This window comes from Lathamus discolor, chromosome 3 (assembly GCF_037157495.1).
Source record: "Lathamus discolor isolate bLatDis1 chromosome 3, bLatDis1.hap1, whole genome shotgun sequence".
NCBI classification, from domain to species: Eukaryota; Metazoa; Chordata; class Aves; order Psittaciformes; family Psittacidae; genus Lathamus; species Lathamus discolor.
In genome coordinates this window covers 107563133-107582306 of record NC_088886.1, presented here as the reverse complement: position 1 = coordinate 107582306, position 19174 = coordinate 107563133, and the positions used below count along the sequence as shown (strand labels likewise).

Sequence of the window (19174 nt, the reverse complement as noted above, 5' to 3'; positions counted from 1 at the left end):
TCTTAAGACTTGCTCTCCACATCCTTCACTAGCCTTGCTGCTCCGCTCTGGACCCGCTCCAGCACCTCAGTGTTTCTCTTGTAGTGAGGGGTACAGAACTGAACACAGTATTCAAGGTGTGGCCTCACCAGTGCTGAGTACAGGGGCAACATGTGTGAGCCCTTGCCTGCATAGCTGTGGAGAGATGAGGTAGAGCTGCTTTAAACTTCACAAACTCTCATATCAATATGAGAATGACTAGTCTTTACTTAAAAAAAAAAATATTATCAGAGTCCTATACCTGATTGAGGACTTGCTAGCATGGGACCTACTCAACAGCCTTTACAAACGGCATGCCTTTCTTGGTTTGTACAGCATCGTGAATGTGATATCTGGCTTTTACCCATGCAGGGTTGCAGGTGCTGTAACTCTGAAGCTCCATGTGTGGAGTTTCCTCTTCTTCACATCTCAGCGTGACTGCAAAGGGTGTGACCTTCAAAGACCTTCTGTTCTTTGAACTCAAACGGCCTAATAATACCTCAGTTTGCTTGTCACCCACAGAGTTCCTGGGGAGGAGAGGACAAGATCAAAACAAAACCGCCTCACAAAACGCACTGAACTTTAAGGGCCATTATAAAGAAAAGGAGATATTTAAGCTGTGCAGCAGCTGCTGCTCCTCCGGGCCCCGGGGTGTGGCGCGCCCCGCCAGGGGGCAGCAGCGCCGCCGCGCTCCCCACGGACTGCACTTCCCGGCGCACCCCGCAAGCGGCCCTGGGCTACGCATGCGCAGGGGGGACACAAAGGGCCCTGCGAGCACGGGCTCCACCCCGCGGCCTCCCCTCCTCCCCCCACCTCCGCGGCACACGCGGGTGCCCTTACCCAGCCGCTCCGCCCCGCTGCCGCCGGCCGCGCTCCCCGGTGCCGCCGTTGTGTCCCGCGCTCCTATGGCGTTGAAACGGATACAGAAAGTGAGTGGGGCCGAGCCGCGGGACCGGAGGCGAGCGGGGCGGAGAGGCGAGGCGAGGGGAGGGCTGTCGCCGCCCAGCTGCCGCCCGGGAGTGGCGGCGGGCCGGGGCCGCGGCCAGCGGGAGGCGTTGCGGGTGCCGCTGCCCCGCGTTGTTTCCGCCCGGGGCCTGTCCTGCTTTCCGTCGCTGAGGTCGTGTCCCTGTTGTTGTCCCTTGGCTGCCGGCGCTGGTCCCCCGGGCCACTTCAGGGGGCGGAGGGGGTGAGCCCGGTGTGGGTCGCAGCTGTCCTGGGCAGAGCGGTCGTGAGGGGGAGAAAGGGTGGTTCTTGGGCTCCTGCGGTTTCGGGAGTCTTCGCCTTCCTGAAGACCCACTATCCCGCGTCAGTGTTTTAAACAGTCCTTAATAAAACATCCGAGAGAATTCCCGAGGGTATGGCTGGGAAGTAGTGGGTGACAGGCCACGTTGGGTTAACGGGTTATCTTTAGTAGAGCTTCAAGTAAAATGTCTGTTGCCAGAATACTGCTCTCCTGTTATGCACAGCTTGGTTAGCTCCGCACGTAAGTTTTTTTTCCACATTAAGAAGTGGAAAGAAGTAGTGTCAGCTCAGTACTTGATATGACCTTTGAATGCATACCAGTTGTGGAGTTTTGGGATAGCATTTGTAAATGAATGGTCGGGTTTTAATTGTGGAGTAAATTTCTAGATTCCTTTTGTTTGGTAAGACCCAACTGGTCGCTGTACAGTACAGACAAAAAAAGGACTCTGAATGGTAAACATAGAAGCTGAGGTAATGTTAGTGCCTTGGCCGCGTCATAGAATATGTGGTATTTTGTTGCTGTTGGTGCACCGTGTTTAGTTGGTGTTTGTACTGTCCTGGTTCTGTGACTGTGCTGCAATTTCTTGTTGTGGATTCCCTTTTGCTATTTGAAAATGTTGGTATCGTAGAAACAGATTTTTTATTTTCTGGTAAGGTGAGCAGTTGAAGAAAAATTTGGTATTTCCGAGATGGAGTAGTAGTTTGTGATTTTCCAAATGAGGTACTGCTAAAATAAGTTTTCTGCGTTTTTCTCTCTTACCACATTCCCTGTGTAACTTTCTGCTTTAGACACTTCCATGTATATTAACAACACACAATTTTGTTTAGTGTCATATTTAAAAATATTGGTTTTGACAGATATGAGATTATAGGTAGACTCTTATTTATGAAAGAGTATCTTTCATTCTGCTAACTGTATTAGATTCTGTTTCTACACTTCGAAAATGAAGGAAATTATTACAGAGATGCTGATTTCATGGTAGTGTAAGGTGTTCTGATTGCACAATAACTTCTGTGTGGAGCATGAAGAGATGTCAGGGAAGGACCAGCTGCGATTAGTTTCAGAATTAGTTACTTCTTGCTTCTAGTTTGCTGCAGAAATGACAATGACTGTTGCTGGGTTTTTTGGTTTTTGGGTTGGTTTGTTGTTTACTTGTTTGTGTTTTTTGTGGGGTTTTGTTTGTTTGTTTTGGATGCAATATTTTGGTTTGGGTGGTTTTTTTAGTGGTTTTTCTTTTGTTTCAGGTTTGTTTGGTTTTGTTTGTTTGGTCGTTTTTAGGTTGGGTTTTGTTGTTGGTTTTTTTTTTAATACCCCATCAGTATTTGCTGTCTTTCCAGGACAATAAAAAATACTACTAGAGGGATTGGTCAGCAGCTTGCCTCTGGAGCAGTAGAAGAGGAAATTGGCAAGGAAATAAGATAGTTTGTCCTTTCAAACGTCTTTTATTTTAACTTTCCTTTTAAAAACATTTTGATGTCATGGTAATATGTAGACCTTTCCTGAAAATTACAAAACTGAAAGTTTAATGCCTGATGAAATGTATTCGTATGATGGTGTGTTCATCCTATCTAACTTTCTAATGTCCCAGACCAGCTATAAAGGTTGGTAGCTATGGTGTATCTCAACAATACTAAGGGGTAAGATCTGGAGTAGAGGAAATACTGTAGGGATTTCTTAATTTCACAAAGTGCCTGGAGGAACTCTTTGGAGAGCTAAGTGCTGTCAGAAAACACAACAGTATTACTTAGGAGCTTGTCAGTCTAGACATACTGTCTGAAGTTAAACTTGGATGGTTTTAGGGTGGTTGAGATTTGTATTTCTGAATTAAAGGGGTTTTTTTGGCAAGCTTGAGTGTTCATAATTATTTTGGTAATTTGTGTGTTCAGAATGGTAACACCTACAGAGGAAGCAAAGCTGTAATACACAGAAATGTTAGTAGCGTATTCTGTCTTATACTGGCTGGAACTTCAGTTTCTAAATAATGGTGCCATTGTGAACTGTTTTGTTGCATCCTGTCTTCTGTTGATCAGCCTTGAGGGACTCCTCAGAAGATGACAGCATTGTGGACTTGAAGACTATACGCTAGGAATGGAAAGATGTATTATTGTTCTTGGGAGCTTTCTTAAAAAGTGAGCAACTGAGTAACCAATGAACAAGCAGATCACTGTACATGAAAGTACATTCAGCTTAGTGCTGTGCATGGACAAGCAGTGAGGACGTGAAGAACTGTTGTGCAAGCACAGCCGTCAGTGCCACCTCCATGACAAATTCATCTCAAAGATCCTCAGAAAGATGGGGAAATCTTACTCATCTTATGCTGAGGAGTGTTATTTTATCTTATCAGTGCTTTGTTTTGCTGTTGCATGAAAGAGTGAGGCACAGTGTTTCTAAGCTGTCAAAAACTTTAGGCTGTACTCTGTTTCTAATGTAGAATAGAAGTTCCTTGGGGCAGGAGTTGCTTTTCTGTAGTCAGTGATGAACCAATGAAAGAAAACCACATGTTCTTGTGAGCATTGTAAATTCCAGATGTTGCAAATTATGATAGCAAAACAAATAGCATAGGTTTTGGTTGCCAAGGGATATTGTTTAAAAGCTTTATTGTTGCCACCTCTGGAAATCGAGACACCATGGCTTTTGTGAGGGTAGAAAATAACTCAGACTGTCAGGTTATGCCTGTTACTGCGTGGGTCAATTCTGCCCATTCATCCTGTGCAGGACCATTTTTCTGAGATTCCTGTAATGAATTCTTGGTTAATGTGTAGTTGTGAGTTTGTTGCCTTGTCAGTTCAGTATTACAGTTGAGGAAATTTTTTTCATCGTAAAACCTATACTTCTGTGTGCTTCTCTAGTGTTAATGGGGGTTGATACTCTGCTGGTTGATGGCTCGGGCTGTTTTGAAATATGTATAAAACCAGTATTTACTTTTATTTTAAGCATTAAAAAAATTTTACTTTAAAGAGATTTTGAAACCAGTTAGAAGACTGGTTTAAAAATAGCTGTTGTTTTGTATCGCATTTGTGCATAGTGCCTGATTGTTTTTCTCCTACAACTCAGTAAGAATAGAAGCATTCAAACATTTAGATATGTCAGTGGACTATATGTCTGTTTGTTTCAGTATGTGTTTCATGTATATGTAGACTAACAGGACATACTGACTATAATACTAATGTTGAAAATAACTGCTGTTACTGTAAATTGACTCTAGTAAATAAAATTTTATTAATTTTTATGGTTTAGGTTTTGACTTTAAACTGGGTCACATGCTGTCTTTAGATGGTAACAAGCATACTGAGGAAACTTTCTTTGGATCCGTAATATAAGTGCTTTAATTTGCTTTTAAAATACCAGCTGTGATATTGGCAATATCTTTTTTATTCATTTTCTTAAGAACGATGTATGAAATAGAATATATACTTTGTTAGTAAGACTTACCTTTACATCAAGAAATGTTATGACAAATATTTTGTTTACATTTACCAAATTTATGAGGAACAGAGAATGCTTTAACTAGCCTAAGTATAAGCGCTGGGCTTTTTTTGGCAGCTAGTTCCAAACAGCATTAATATAATAGCAGCAGTGTATGCTTGGAATCGGTAGGAAATGAGTTTGTGGTCAACAGTGCAAGAAATGAAGAACATAGCTGGCAAATATAAAAACCTGTATGTAAATAATGGTGTGGTAAAGGGTTTTGGTTGTGGGTTTGTTTTTCTTAGAGAATTAAAAAAGCTTTTAGTGATGCTGCCTGCAGTTTGTTTTGGTCTTCTGACAGTCTGCAGTCTTTTCTGACTTTGTTAGCTGGGGTTGGGGCAGGGGGGAAAGGAGACATTTTAGAGCTGGTTGTTTTGGTTTGGTTTGGTTGGGTTTTTTTTACTCATCCTCATAGTCATTGAGTGCTGTCCTGAGAAAACTTTTTCTCCTTGTTATCTAAGTATCCTTTATGATCTTGTTCCAGTAGCTTTTTTGGAGAAAAGCCTGACTGCTAATGAAGCCTTTAAGTGTTAGATGTAAGGCCTTCCAGTCTTCACCATGAAATACATCTTGTATTTCAAATTATACGAGGTTGTGAATGCTCCTTCCTTGGCAGTGTTCAAGGCCAAGTTGGACGAAGCCTTGGGTGACATGGTTTAGTGCGAGGTGTCCCTGCCCATGGCAGGGGGGTTGGAACTAGATGATCTTAAGGTCCTTTCCAACCCTAACTATTCTGATTCTATGATTAGTCTGCACATTCAGAAATATTTCCAGCATTTATAGCTTACCATAGCATGTGTTTTACATGTCAAACTTGATTTTTTTAATTTTTTGCTTCGTGCTGCCCACAGAGCTATTCTACAGTGCATGTGGTGTAATTAAAGGTGATAATTTGAAGGCTTTGCTGTGATCATCTCCAGTAATCGTTGTTTAGCATTTGCAGCATTACGCTGATATTCCTCTATTAGCTACACTTAGTCACAGGTCTGGCTTACATTGCGCTCTGCTGCTGTTCTGTAGTTACAAAGAGAAGTAGTTTGCTATAGCACCCATTCATTGCAACTAGTTAGAGACATAGAATTAAGACTATTTAGAATTAACATGGGCATAAAATTAACAGTATTCTAGTCTGTAATATTTCCTGTGTTTGAGAGGATTAGAAGATTTATTTCTATCACTGTCCTCAGCTTAGCTGTTTTCCCTGTACAAGTTTATCTTGGCTGTATTGGGATAGTGTGGCATGTGTCTGAGCTCGTGATAGATGCTTTTGTGCTGTGACATTTACCAGTGTTTGAAGTAACTGATACTTCTGTTTTCATGTTTTGCAGACAAAATTTTGGGTTTATATACTTCTGTAAAAATACTCTGCTGGTGTATGCTGAAATTTCTAGCGTTGACTTTCTCTTTTGTAACTGAATCTGCAATACTTTGAGTTATAGATCCTGTTTGTTAGCCTGTGTACATCACAAGTCTTGCACCAGCATTTTTTATACTAGTGACTAAAAATACTGATACAGACAAGCCTTTGAAATAACCAGACCTGCATCATGCAGCTACATGGTGATAATCCATAAAACACAGACAGAGCTGCTGGAAGCAATGAACTTACTGGGAAGTCCCCATGAGCTTTCAGCACATTGTGCTTTGAATAACTCTTCAGTCCTTCTAACTTGACAAAGTAAAGTTTTGGGATTCTTGTGAAGAGCATTGTAGCTGCTTTGTATAGGTAATTCCTGTATTCAATTTACAATTCTTTTGTGAATATGTAAAGTCATGAAGCATGTTTTCTGCATCTACTTACTCTAGAGAATTATAACAACTGTTCTGCAGTGTTCCATTCTGGACACTGAAAAGTCAGGTGAACTCGGACATTGTCTCCTTGCACCAGTTCAAAAAGACGTAAGAGAGCTTGAAACCCAAATCTTACAGCTCTCCAGATAATTTTGCTTTGAATACGAAGCTTCAGAGCATAAATAAAAAGATAAATTTGATTTCATTCTTTGGTTTTCCACAGCTTGATCTGAGCTTCTGTATGTAGAGGCTCAAACTGTTAACACTGTCAGTTTCAATTTACAAAGTTTGATCATGTTACTCATAGTATTTTTAAACCACATTAGGTTCAGCACAATATTTCTTATGATTGGAAAACATGGCCTGGATTAGCTTAACTATTTTAAAGTCTGGTCAGGCTTTGTTTCTTAGCTGCAGAACTCTTGGAATGTATTTGTTACTATTGCTATGGTCTAGGGTAATTGGTTGAAAAGAGCCTCTTCATTCTTCATCATTGTTAGGGAAATACTGATAACAGTAGTTGATAGTTCCGGGTCTCATCCAGGTATGATTAAAAACCAGGGTTTTTTTCATCATGGACAAATTTCAGTGCCTTTAGCCTGCACAAGTTGAAAATGGATACCTGAGGAGACTTACCCAGTTCCTGCCAGTTCTGAAGTACACACAAAAGAAAACCAATTCGTGTGGTTTTGGGGCATGTGAAGATGTTGACTCTTACAGACTTGTGACTCCAAAATTAAATGCTTGCTTAGCAGTTCACACATACTTTAAGGAATGCTTGTATATATTTTAGAGACTTTCTGAAGAGCTTAAGCTGAGTATTTTTTTTTTCCTGTCATTGCCTTGAACATTATAAAATATGTGATTTTTAGGCTTTGATTTGGCCAACAGTCTTGTGTAGTTGGCTTTTTTTGTTTGTTTTGTTTTTAGTGTGTGTACAAGGCTTATTCTTGCTGGGCTCGATTGTGAGTTGCAAGTTAGAGTGGCTGTAACAACTCTGCTGCTGGTGATGCTCCCTACAATGCTGATGACTCTTGGAAACTTGAGACTTGTTGACTGCTCTAGTGTACTGGCAATGATTTGGTTTTGCATAGATTGCTGGTTCTCCGTATCACTCCCTTAGTGAAATTTGAATCCTCCACTTAAAAATGGAACTGCACTTTTAAAGGGTTTTGCTGTTGCCTTTATTAGTCAAAGTCTAGCCTGCAGTGTTGTTTCTGGACCAGTGTACAATTTCACCAACAGAGTAAAGTTAAGGACAGACAAGTAATGCTAGCTGGCAATTGGAGCTATTTCAGTTTATGAAAGAACTGTCTCTTTTGTTTTAAATCAGAAAGATTGTGAGGAGTGACTTCAGAGGAAGTGGTAACATTTCTACTTATTTTGGCTGAAGATATAGTGAACCTGTAAGCAGTGTAAGAAGTAAGAATTTAGGTCCATGGTGAATTGGGTCCCTCAGAGTAGTGTGTGAGTTGAAATGTTTACTGGATGTCTTAAATGGATAAATACATCACAGCAGCTGAGAAGTGCAGGGGTTTAGCCCTTCAAATTGTATGTAAGGTCTGATTGCACTATGTACATGAATTCCACACTCCAGCTAAACTTAGACAGAATTTAAACCTTGGAATTTTAGAAGTAGTTGACATGACTAATGATTTTTTTTTTTTAATAGAAATGTTTCCACTGTTACTCCTTAAGCTAAATTCAAGGAAATATTTGCAGTCCTGCTTATGTCTGTTCTTGACTTGAATGTGTATGTTTTGAGTAATTACTTGACTGACTTAGGAACAGTGGTTTAGCACACATCTTATAGCTTATTCCTATGGAAGTATTTGCACATAATCATTAAACTTATTGCAATGTAGTTCCTATCAGCTCAGAATTAAGAAAAAGTTGTTTGTTGTTAGTATGGTAAAATTTCAGACATCAAAAGTAGTATATTGAATAAAAAAAAAGAAAACCAAACCAACATTAATGGTTTGGATTGCATTTCATATAGTGGTGAAAAATCAAGTTAAAAGCTGAGCTGGTTTTATGTAATTAAATAATAATTTTAAATTATTTGGGACTGTGTGGACTCCTGTATGGGAAACAAGTCAGTTGATCTGCAAAAGCTTCTCTGAATGCTTAAATTTCAACTTTCCTGGCGGCTTTTTAGTAGTTGGTTTGGGGGGATTTTGGGTTTTTTTTTTGTTATTGTTGTTGGTGGGGGTGGGGGGATAAACAGGGAAGGACGGCAGGGAATTAAATAAGGTGTAGAGACAATATTTTCCTTTCTTTTCTTGTTTACTTAGGAACCTTTATTTTGTGTTCATATATCATCTCTAGGCAGACTGCAAGCATTTAATGATCTAGCTTAACTCAGGTAGTGTGCATAGATTAGGCCAATGCAAGAAACTTTTGTAAAATTAAAAGCAAAAGGAATAGTCAGATTAGCACATGAATTTCTAAATTAGCAGTGAGTTTACAGACAAATCAAGAAACCCTTCGTTATCCTCATTGCTTCTACCCTCCCCTCCATGGCTCCTTCAGTATAACCGGCTTATTAGGAACTTGGCTGTAACTCTGAAGGTGCTTTTAGACAGTAATTTATAGCACAATGTTGTCTTTAGCAGCAGAACTGTCTGGCAAAAACCCCTTTTGGTATCAATGGGCATTTCAAGTGTTGGTTTCTTTAAAAATACCACAGACCTATTTAATAAGATCTGTTTGTATTCTTAGTTTTGACATGGTGGTGTTCAGTGGTACATATTTTCATGTACATGTCTTTCAATTATTGGTATTTCTTACAGGAACTGAGTGATCTGCAACGAGATCCACCGGCCCACTGTTCTGCTGGACCTGTTGGAGATGACTGTAAGCTGTTAATAGGACCTTGTCACAGTTGACCTTTTCTTTGGTTACAAAAGCAGCTCAAAAAATCTCTAATTGTTGTATCTTTTTGACTTTCAGTGTTTCACTGGCAAGCAACAATTATGGGACCTGTAAGTATGTAATTCATGCCCCTTAGAAAGTAGACCTTGTTACCCTTTTTGTAATGGAAGAATTCATTTGGGTTTCTGTAAACATGGCAGTCAAATTCAGATGTATTGTGTATAAGATCAAGGGTGGTATTGTTGTTCTTATTAGTCTGGTACTAATTTACTTCTGTAACTGCTAGAAAATCTGTCCTTTTCACAAAGTTGGGGTGTTTAATCAGTCATCTACAATGTTTGAATTGTTGATGTGCGCTCCAGAGTGAAAAGCTTGCTTTTCAAAGATGATCATTTCACTTCTGTGAAGTTCATCCATCTGGAAGGACAAAGAGTGGGTATAATCCAATGTTCAAGTTGGTAACTGTAAACAAGAGTGGAGTTACACAGAGTGATTCGGGTGCTTTTAGGTAGAGCTTATTTGGTTGCTGTGATGTGGCTATGGCAAAAAGATGGCTTTTGCAAACTCTAGATCAGCAGCTGCAGGTACTTCGGTTTCTGTGCAAGAAAAGCCTGCTTTTCTTGGGTTGAGAGAGATCTCTTAAATACTCCATTTATTGTTCTTGTCAAGGAAATGACGTAATAAAGGACTAAACTTAAGAACAAAGTTTTAAAGGAAAACTGAGAAGAGTTGTAGCAAAAAAAACCCTACAACACAAAACTTGATGAAAGGAGTATTTATTAATATTATGGTAAGGAGTATATATTCCTGGTGTTTCCTTTTGGACTTGGTTTAGATGGTGAGCTGAATCACTGTGCGAGTTGAAATTTTGAGACAGTGCTTAATCCATTAAAGATGCAGCATCACATGATGGGTGCAAAAGTGGGATTGTCTGCTTGGAGACTGTTTTCAGCACGGCTGCTCTGAAGCAATGGAAGATCAGTTACAAATTTTCTGGTCATATGCTGGAGTCTGTTGTCCAACTTGTCAGTAGCTCAGCGGTAACTGAAATGATTGTGGCGCATTTTTCTGTAGGATACTAATGCTTTGGGCAGTTTTCTTTAACAACTGTGTTCTTTCACATACAAAGTCATTTGACCCTTGTCCTTCTGTGCTGCTTAAAGATGAATGGCAAAAAAGCAAAGAAGGTAGGAGGTAACAAAAGCTTATTTGCTAATTGCCACCAATAATGTTTCTTCCTGAATGACTCTTAACCTGAATAAGGAAATACTAGCCTGTAAATCCCAACTTAAATTCAACTTTTTCTTCTAGCTTGCAATTCACTCTTCATATTCTGTAGTGGAAAATACTCTTTGCTTCAGGTTCTTCAAATTTCTGTAGTTGGGTTGGCAAGGGATGCTCATTCTTACCCTTTTCTCAGCCATATCTGCTGAGATAGAAGTAAAGAACATCTGCAAGATATTAATCCTTTATCTTGATAACAGAGGATGCACATCCTGTATGTTCCCTGATGACATGAGGAAAGCAGAGGTCTAAAGCTTCCTAAAAATTCACTTCCTATGTGCAGAAGTAGGGTAACCTCTTCTCCTGCCTATGGCATCATCTATTTGTTTTATATATGCTACTTATGAAACACGATGTGACTTAACTTTGCCTTCCCTCTGACACTGAACCTGTCTTATCTTCAGTTTATTTTAACTTTGACAAATCCATTTAGAATGCATGCAAAGAGTCCTTTCAAACCTAATTGGCAGTACAGCAGCAATCTCTTCTGATGATAGCTCATGTTGACTTCTTAGTAATACTATATATAACCTGCCTTACGTTGCAACACTGCATTTTGAGTGTGTAAGACAACATGTCTTAATGCAGCATTTGTGATCTTACCTTGTATTCATCTCTAAAGCTGTTAATTTTCCCTTATTTCCAAGGTAAACATTTTATTTAAAAAGGTCTGCATTTGCTTCTATTAGAAACCCCTAAAACTTGATCTTTTGCAGCTTTGCTGAGATAGAGTTCATATGTTGCTGTTTTAAATTTATCAAGTGATGATGGAGGTTTTCTTCCTTTTATTTGAAACAGCAGCACTGCTCGCTATAATTTAGCCACTGAGACTTTTCCCCTCACTTTTCTAGTTAATAAAAATGGAAGACTTCCTCAACAGATGACTGCAACAAAGTTATTTCTTTCTATTAACTGTGTGCAACCTGGACCTAAACCTGTGCACATGTTCTCTAACAAAATGCATGTTCACAGATTTGTACAGGTCACAAAGATGTTGTGTGTTTTAAAACTCCCTGATGTCATCATGATCAACTGAATTATGTTGGAAAATCCTACTCTTTGCATCTGCAAAGAGATACCACTTCTTAAGGTAAGTATATTTGTAGCTTAAGGAATGGAGGAGGAGGAGGATCAGAGCAGCTGTGATGTTGCGTGGAGACAGGATCTGGAAGACCTGCTCTGGGTTTTGTATTCCCCTTGGTGCTGTGGAGCTGATGGATCAGTCATTTTGAAGCTACACCAGTCCAACACTGCTCCTTCCCCTTCTCTTCCCAAGAAGGGCAACACTCCGTAGCCATGTTGTACCACTACAGCAGTAGCCATGGTTGATGCTACTGTAGCTGTGCAGGCCAATGGGAGGGTTCAATTCCCTCTGTGCCTTCCCAGTACACAGCCTATCACGGGCTGTGGCCCATAGTGTAGGCTGTGTACTGGGGGGAAAAAAAACCAATTTTTCAGAGATCTTCACAGCTTTGGGAGGTTGTCTGTGTTCAGAAGAGAAATTCCAAAATACCTGAAACATATTAATGTGTGGTGTTTGTTCTGTTTTTTCTTTCCCAGCCTGATAGCGCATATCAAGGGGGAGTATTTTTTCTCACAGTACACTTTCCAACAGACTATCCTTTCAAGCCACCAAAGGTAAGTCCTTACACTCAAAACTTGCATGGTTTTGTGTTTTGGTTTTTGTGGATTTTTGGGAGTTTGTGGTTTTGGTGTGGGTTTGGGGTTGTTTTTTGTAGTTTGGGGGTTTTTTGGTTGGTCAGTTTTGGTTGGTGGTTTGTTTTTTTGTTTTTATTTTGTTTTGATTGGGGGTTTTTGTTTTTTTTTTTTATTTGGTTGTGGTTTTTTGGTTTTGTTTTTTTTTTTTTTTCAAAGCTTTGTTTCTATCTCTTACTTCTTTGAGGCTTAATTTTGGAAGTTAAAACCAGAAAGGCTAGCAACAGGATACATGTTCATAGCAGATGAATGGATAAGACTGTACAGTAACGTGTCTTGGCAGATCTAGTGTGCCTGGAACTGAAGGGACTGCATTAAGGATTCCAAATGTGATGAACTTAATTTGATGTTTCTTGTTTCTTGGTTTTGTTATTATTTTTCTTTTTTTACTCCAGATTGCTTTTACAACAAAAATATACCACCCAAACATAAACAGTAATGGCAGTATTTGTCTTGATATCCTGAGATCACAATGGTCACCAGCTCTGACTGTATCTAAAGGTAAACTCACAGATTGGCTAACATGTTTATGAAATTATATAAACTGCTGTGGTATTTATTTGCATATTATTGTACAGTCTAAGGGTGGTAGTGGGAACTCATTTATCCTGCACATAACAAAAGTGGCAAGTTCCATTGAAATTCTTGTTACAATCCAAGATCTTGCATGGTTTATTTGGAGTGTCACATTACATATAATACTAGGTGTGTGGCAAATAAATGTTCTAAAACAAATTGGGTAAGGTAGTAAATGTTCAGTTAGCCTGAAATGCAACTTCTGTTATAGCTGACTGTGCATGCAGAACTGAGTAGAAACAGGTGAGCAGAGCTTCAGAATCAAATGAATTTGGATATAAGTGGAAAACCCGGATACTGATGTGTGGGCTTAATTGATTGCTTATTGATAGCTCTTTGGGTTGCCTAAGCATCCTTGTGTGGGCTAAGGTCTTAATTACTATTTTAAAATTAGATAAATTGTTCTGTTTTGCATTCCTCTGTAAGCTGGATATTTTAAAATGTAGCTGCTTTCAAAGTCATCAGTAAAAGATGTATTAAAATATTCTAGTCCTGTAATTAAGCTTTCTCAAATAGAACACTGTAGATGTTTGGAACATTGAATTTTCAGTGAAGCAGTTCTTTTGTTGTAGGCATTTTATGTCACTTCAAAAGCTGCCTAAAATCTGGGTGCTATCATTGTTTTTTCTTGCCCATCCTCAAAATGCTTAGGCTCACTCTTAGTCATGTTACAGAAAGCTGTCATGTGACTCAAAAGGTTAAACAGTATGACATCTTGCCTAAGTGCTTGAGAGCTCTCTAAATCATGTCTTCTTTTAGAACAGTGTCATTGCATTTGGTGTACAAGCAAGGAAAAAATTGTCCAATGAAAATTGCTCTGTGCAAGTGCAATTGCTATGCCTCCTTGGAAAAGCAACTTCTTTTCACACGCAATGATGCTGCAGTGCAGTGATCTCAAGCTAAATAAAATCCAATTTTAATACTGTTTCCTGAAGTAATTGCTGAAGATATGAATTACTCTTGCGTGCAGTTGGAAACAACTTTTCACAGAAATTGGTTGGCTTATCGCGGAGCAAAAATTGTCTTGTTTCTAGCTATTAAGAAGGTATTTAGCAAATGAAAGTGGGCCCTTGTATCATGTTTAGCAGTTGGCATTTACTATTGAAAACTGTTGAAGTCTTTAGATCTTCATCACTTTTTTGTGTCTTGTACAGCGTTCCTCAAATTCCTCTGTTTCTGGAACAGCTTGGTCTTGTGTTCTAATTTGATGTGCTTTTAATGTGCAAGCACGTTATGCATTTCATAAACTGGAAATTAGGGCAGTGGCTCATGGAAGTTTCTTCTTTATCATTTTTCTTTTGCTGAATCAAAACATTACAACACATCAATAGCACCTCTGATTGGTGTGACCAAGTATTCTAACCCAATTTTCTGTATTACCAGTGTATTTGGCACTTAATAAAATATGTCAGTATGAAGTGAGTGGACTTGCTACAGCTGAAAGTAAGTTTTAGTCCAGACTCTCTGGTAACAAGAAAAAGGAAGGGAAAAAAAAACTCCAGTTCTATAGCAGTTTCTTATGGTACCATCAAATTCCCTTTCACAAGACATTTAGAATTGTTTAACTTTGGACTCTTGTATTCATATTAATTATGAGTATAAAAATAGGAATTTCCTGGAAAATATGGACTGAAAATATTAGGGAAAAAATCAAACTCCATTCAGTACCAGGAAATTAATATGGAATTATAAGTGTGAATTCCTGCATATAATGCTGATGAACTATCTTCCCAAAATGGAAACTGCACATCAAATTCAGTAAAATGTTCATATGAAGGAGAAATCCGTCAGCACAGAAGTGGAGAAGGCTATGCGCAAATAGTATTGCATTGTAGTGTAATGTAAACAGTATTTATTATCCTAAATAACTGTAGATGGAAGGGCTTATTTTAATTAACTACATACACTATTTCTATATAACTTTGTAGGCTGCAGTTTGTTTAATGTTCATGGTTTAAAACATGAGAGAGAGATAATTACAAAAGGTGCAGGTCCCTGGATTGCAAGTTCTCTAGGCTAGTATCAGGTGTTTACTTAGGACCTAGAAACATTATGCTGAGCTTACTACTTACATGCATTCTCTTTCCAATCTCTCTTTTACCAGTCTCCTTCTGTGTACTGGGATATATTAAAGGATTATTGAAATGAAGCAAACTAACTTGTTTAATCTAGTGTCTCTTTTATTTAGTTCTATTGTCCATATGCTCCTTACTTTGCGATCCTAATCCAGATGACCCTTTAGTACCAGATATTGCACAGATCTACAAGTCAGACAAGGAAAAGTGAGTATAACATATATGTAATTGTGTGTGTGTGGTACTTGCAGATGGTTAACTGCTATGCACCTTCTATTTTAGCTTTTAAAGATACTTTCTGATAGACTTCTATAGGATGAGATTTTTAAATCTTGAAAATACTGCTAAGTGGAATGGCAAGCAGAGAACTGTGGGCATACACAGCTGTTGGGTAATTACTAATTTTTTGCACTTAGTTGCATAAAACCTTCACGTTTTTCTTTATATTCATTTCATGAAAAATAATTTCCCAAATATGAGTTATCTGTTGCTAGTGTGACCCTCTGGTTGTAAAACCTGTGTCTTTACTAAGATGTTAGATATGAACAACAAACATGTTTTTGATGCTCTTTTACAAATCTAGTGTAGGCCAGTACTCAGCTCTTCTTAGTGCTAAGAACTATTGTCATGTTGCAATGTGCAGCATCTTACATTGAAAAAGAACCTTAAATCTAGGAGGAAGTTTCTGATCTTGGAAAGGTAACATGGACAGCACATAAATGAAGTATTACATGCTTCTGAACCAAACCTGATTTTGATTTGAGACGTTTCAGCTCTAAAAGTACTATACTGCCTGGAACATCTCTTCTGGGGTCTTTGGCTTAGAGTGTGGAATCACCTGGATTTCCCAAAGTTCAGTTTTTAAGGCTTGCTGCCTTACTGTCACTTCTAAGGAGGGTTTTGAAATGCTTATCTTACAGCTACACACAGGGCTGAACCTTCACAATATTGGATAACAGTCTTTAGAGATCACTACAGCAGTGCTTTAGCATAGTGGTATTTCTTTCCAAAGCACTAACTCTCTGGAGTGATTTCTTTGAGCACTTGAGCTTTGAATACTGGCATCTGTGGATAACTAAGCTAAGCAATGCATTGATTTCTTCAGAGTTTGTTGCAGTTGTGAATGGCAGGAAGCTTGGGCCTTTCATTCCACAGTTTAGACTGCATGATTTCCAAAGGATTCCATGGATGAAATACTACATGTGAGATTTTTTCCTTTTTTTGCTGCTTTCTGCTTGATGTAGCAGCTACCTGCTTATCCTGGGCTTACAAACTTTTCCAGAAAATTTTCCTTTCAAGTTCTGAAATGCAGATGGCAGTGTAGAATGGAGAATTAAGTATGATTAAAACCAAAACAACAAAAAAAAAAAACCAAACCCACTGTGCCTTCTCTTCCCACCCTTTCCAAAACCAGTTCATTTATACTGAATTTTATGCAGCTAAAAAGTGTGAATTTTTTTAGACTGTTAATAGTTACACATTTAGGAATAATTGACAACAAATTCCTGTTAAGGTACAAATCAGATACACATATACATTTTAATACAAACTTGTGAGACTGGCTTGCAGTTTGAGTCCAAATAGCATTGATAGGTAACCTTAAACTGCATGTACAGTGAGTATATGTTTCTTGGCTTTTAGACTATTTTATTATTGAGTCAATGCTAAGAGGTGAAAAGTTTTAATGTGTCAAGTGAATATGTGGCTGATGCTGATGTATCACTAACAGCTTTTCACTGTAATGCCTTTTCTGCACATACAGATACAACAGACATGCAAGAGAATGGACTCAGAAATATGCAATGTAAACTTCTGAAGACTTTTTCATATACCAGAGTACTGTAAATTCTAGGATTTTTTCAAAATTAGAAGGAAATGGAGCACAGTTTACTGTTTCAACGTATCATGATGCGCCTTGAATTTTTTTCAACCATGTAAGTGTGTTTCTGGAGCAAGGGAGAACCAACTTCCAAAAATAACCTTTTGACTGTGATCAGAATATTTATCCTCTTTGTATGCTTTGCAGAAGACATTTAATATGGTTTTTAAGAGTTGGGCATCTGCATCTTCAGACTACAAGTTCCATAGTGCAGTTGTAAAGCAACCAAATTATTTTTGCTGGAAAAAAGTAGCTGGTTTTATGTGATGAATACTGTATGTGTGTCCTTAAAGTAAGTTGTCTGTTTCGTGCGTTCAAATTTCATTTTGTTAATTCACTTATGTAATTTGTTATTTTTTTATTGTATAGACTAAATATTTTATTTACCATGTAAGTTGTTTCATTTTAGACTTACTAGCTTGTGCACAGTATTGACAAGATACAACTGCTAGTAATGAAAATACTTGGAGTATCCCACCCCTTAGGATATTCTAAAGACTGACTGCAGATTTCTTAAAACCTAAAATTATCTTTGCACTGTAATTCTTTATATGCTGATTATGGAGAAACACTTGGTTTTGATTCTGTTGCATACTTGATTTTATTGCAATGTGAACTAATTGCACTGCTATGTAGAAAGATATGTAACTGTTCTGTTGCTATTCACAACCAATTTTTGACATGGGCAACATAACACTACCACAGACCTTTTACAAATCTAAATATAGCCTTTTCCATATAAATAAAATGCCTTTTCTACTATTTGTCTTGGCTATTTTTTTAATCATACATATCTTTAAATTTCTTGTTCTAACACTAGAGAATCAAAATATGTGTGCATGTGTCCTGTAGACAACAGGGACGGGAAAGCCATGCATCTCAAAACTTAGAACTGTGTTGCAATTAACTTTTGTGCTAGCTTATGCCTAATTTATTTAGCATGCTGTGCCCATTGTTTTATATAGGATTTAAATTAGTTTAATGGTGTGTTACAGATTGCAGAAATTGTGTAAGTGTTGGAATATCAAACACTTAAGGTGATGTGTTTGCAGCAGCAGAATGTTACAGTAAACTTGCACTTGAAGTCAGCTTTCCATTAACTAGCACTTCAGTTGCTTCAGACTATCCACGCAGAAAACCAGTGCTGCTGAAGAGAGGCAATATGTACTTATAAAGTGCATTAAAAGTGGAAGAAGTTTTATTTCCTACCCTACGTTGTTAGGTATCTGAAAATAAAAATGTGACTTTTTTCTCTTTACCTTGCACATGAAATAAGTGACTTTCAATTGGGAAATTTGTCATCATAATATAAATTGTTGAGACAATGCAGTATTTGGCCTCTTTATTTTAATGAATGCCAAACCTGGCATTGGGAGTGGTTGGGAGAGGGGAAGTGTGCACAGTAGGAGCTTGTATTCCTGCTGGAGGATTATCATCTTCATGTTTGCTGTCCTACAAACCTAAGTCGTCTATGTTGGTCACACATGGGCAAATGTTACTCCTGTGTTATGGTTTTATCTATGATGTAACCATGACTTCTGAAACAAAATCTTGATGGGGAATGGTTTGTTAATCTCAGAGGCTTAAGCAAACATGGCTATTTAAGTTAAATAAAGGTGGGGGATTCTGTCGTTAATGTGTGCCTCACTACAGTTGAGGTAACACACTGGTGCTAGGGGAGACAAAGCCACTGTTTATACTTACTTCTGAACCAGTGGTAGAAAACTGACCATCACAATGTGTGCCCAGAGCTTTTATTTTTGTCTAGATCAGTGGTAATACAGTTGTAGCATAACTTATTTAAAAGTCTGCATTATCTATATTGAACAGTGTGAAACTGGAAGTTTTCATTGCATCTCAGAATCCTTGCTCCCTTTCGACTTGCTGTATTTCAACTGGTAATTTTTCAGCCCAGGATGAGACCAGCAGGCTCATTAGAAAATGAAGACCGGCTCCAGTCTGTCAGGTGTTCTCCCTGCAGCTTGTTTAAATACTAAATCAATGTTGGTCTTATAAACGCTCTGGTTAAAAAGCATGAACCCAGTCTGTGATTCTTACAGTCTTCTTGTCCGTTCAGGGACGTTATGGGAGGGGGGGAAGCACCGTGTTCCGTGCCCCTCGCACCTGCACGGTGCAGGCACGCCGGTACCGCCGCCCTCCCGCCAGCTCAGCCGGGTCACTGTCGCTTTGTGCCCCTGTACGCTCCAAGCGGCCGAGCGTCCCCAGCGAGGAGGGTCCGGCGCGCCGCAC

At 38.7% G+C, this 19174-nt stretch overlaps 1 protein-coding gene across 3 annotated transcripts; it reads left to right on the top strand.

The window, feature by feature from the left end:
* Positions 1 to 775: 775 nt before the first annotated feature.
* On the top strand, positions 776 to 17686 carry UBE2D1 (ubiquitin conjugating enzyme E2 D1). Of its 3 annotated transcripts, XM_065671098.1 has the most exons (9): positions 1842 to 1981; positions 9313 to 9376; positions 9473 to 9504; positions 11651 to 11768; positions 12239 to 12316; positions 12790 to 12895; positions 15159 to 15252; positions 16151 to 16247; positions 16808 to 17686. In XM_065671098.1, exons 4-8 carry the CDS (start codon positions 11718 to 11720, stop codon positions 16203 to 16205), a joined length of 384 nt encoding a protein of 127 aa, XP_065527170.1. In that variant the 5' UTR covers positions 1842 to 1981; positions 9313 to 9376; positions 9473 to 9504; positions 11651 to 11717; the 3' UTR covers positions 16206 to 16247; positions 16808 to 17686. The 3 variants fall into 3 exon arrangements, with proteins under 3 accessions (XP_065527168.1, XP_065527169.1, XP_065527170.1); XM_065671096.1 differs by lacking the exons at positions 1842 to 1981; positions 11651 to 11768 and adding an exon at positions 776 to 947; XM_065671097.1 differs by lacking the exons at positions 1842 to 1981; positions 11651 to 11768; positions 16151 to 16247 and adding an exon at positions 781 to 947.
* Positions 17687 to 19174: the final 1488 nt, after the last annotated feature.

Bases quoted from the DNA above. Each gene is read 5' to 3' on its own strand.
- UBE2D1 (XM_065671096.1), top strand. From the start codon at position 924: ATGGCGTTGAAACGGATACAGAAA. The intron at 948-9,312 runs GTGAGTGGGGCC...TATTTCTTACAG, and splicing joins CGTTGAAACGGATACAGAAA to GAACTGAGTGATCTGCAACG. The intron at 9,505-12,238 runs GTAAGTATGTAA...TTTCTTTCCCAG, and splicing joins AAGCAACAATTATGGGACCT to CCTGATAGCGCATATCAAGG.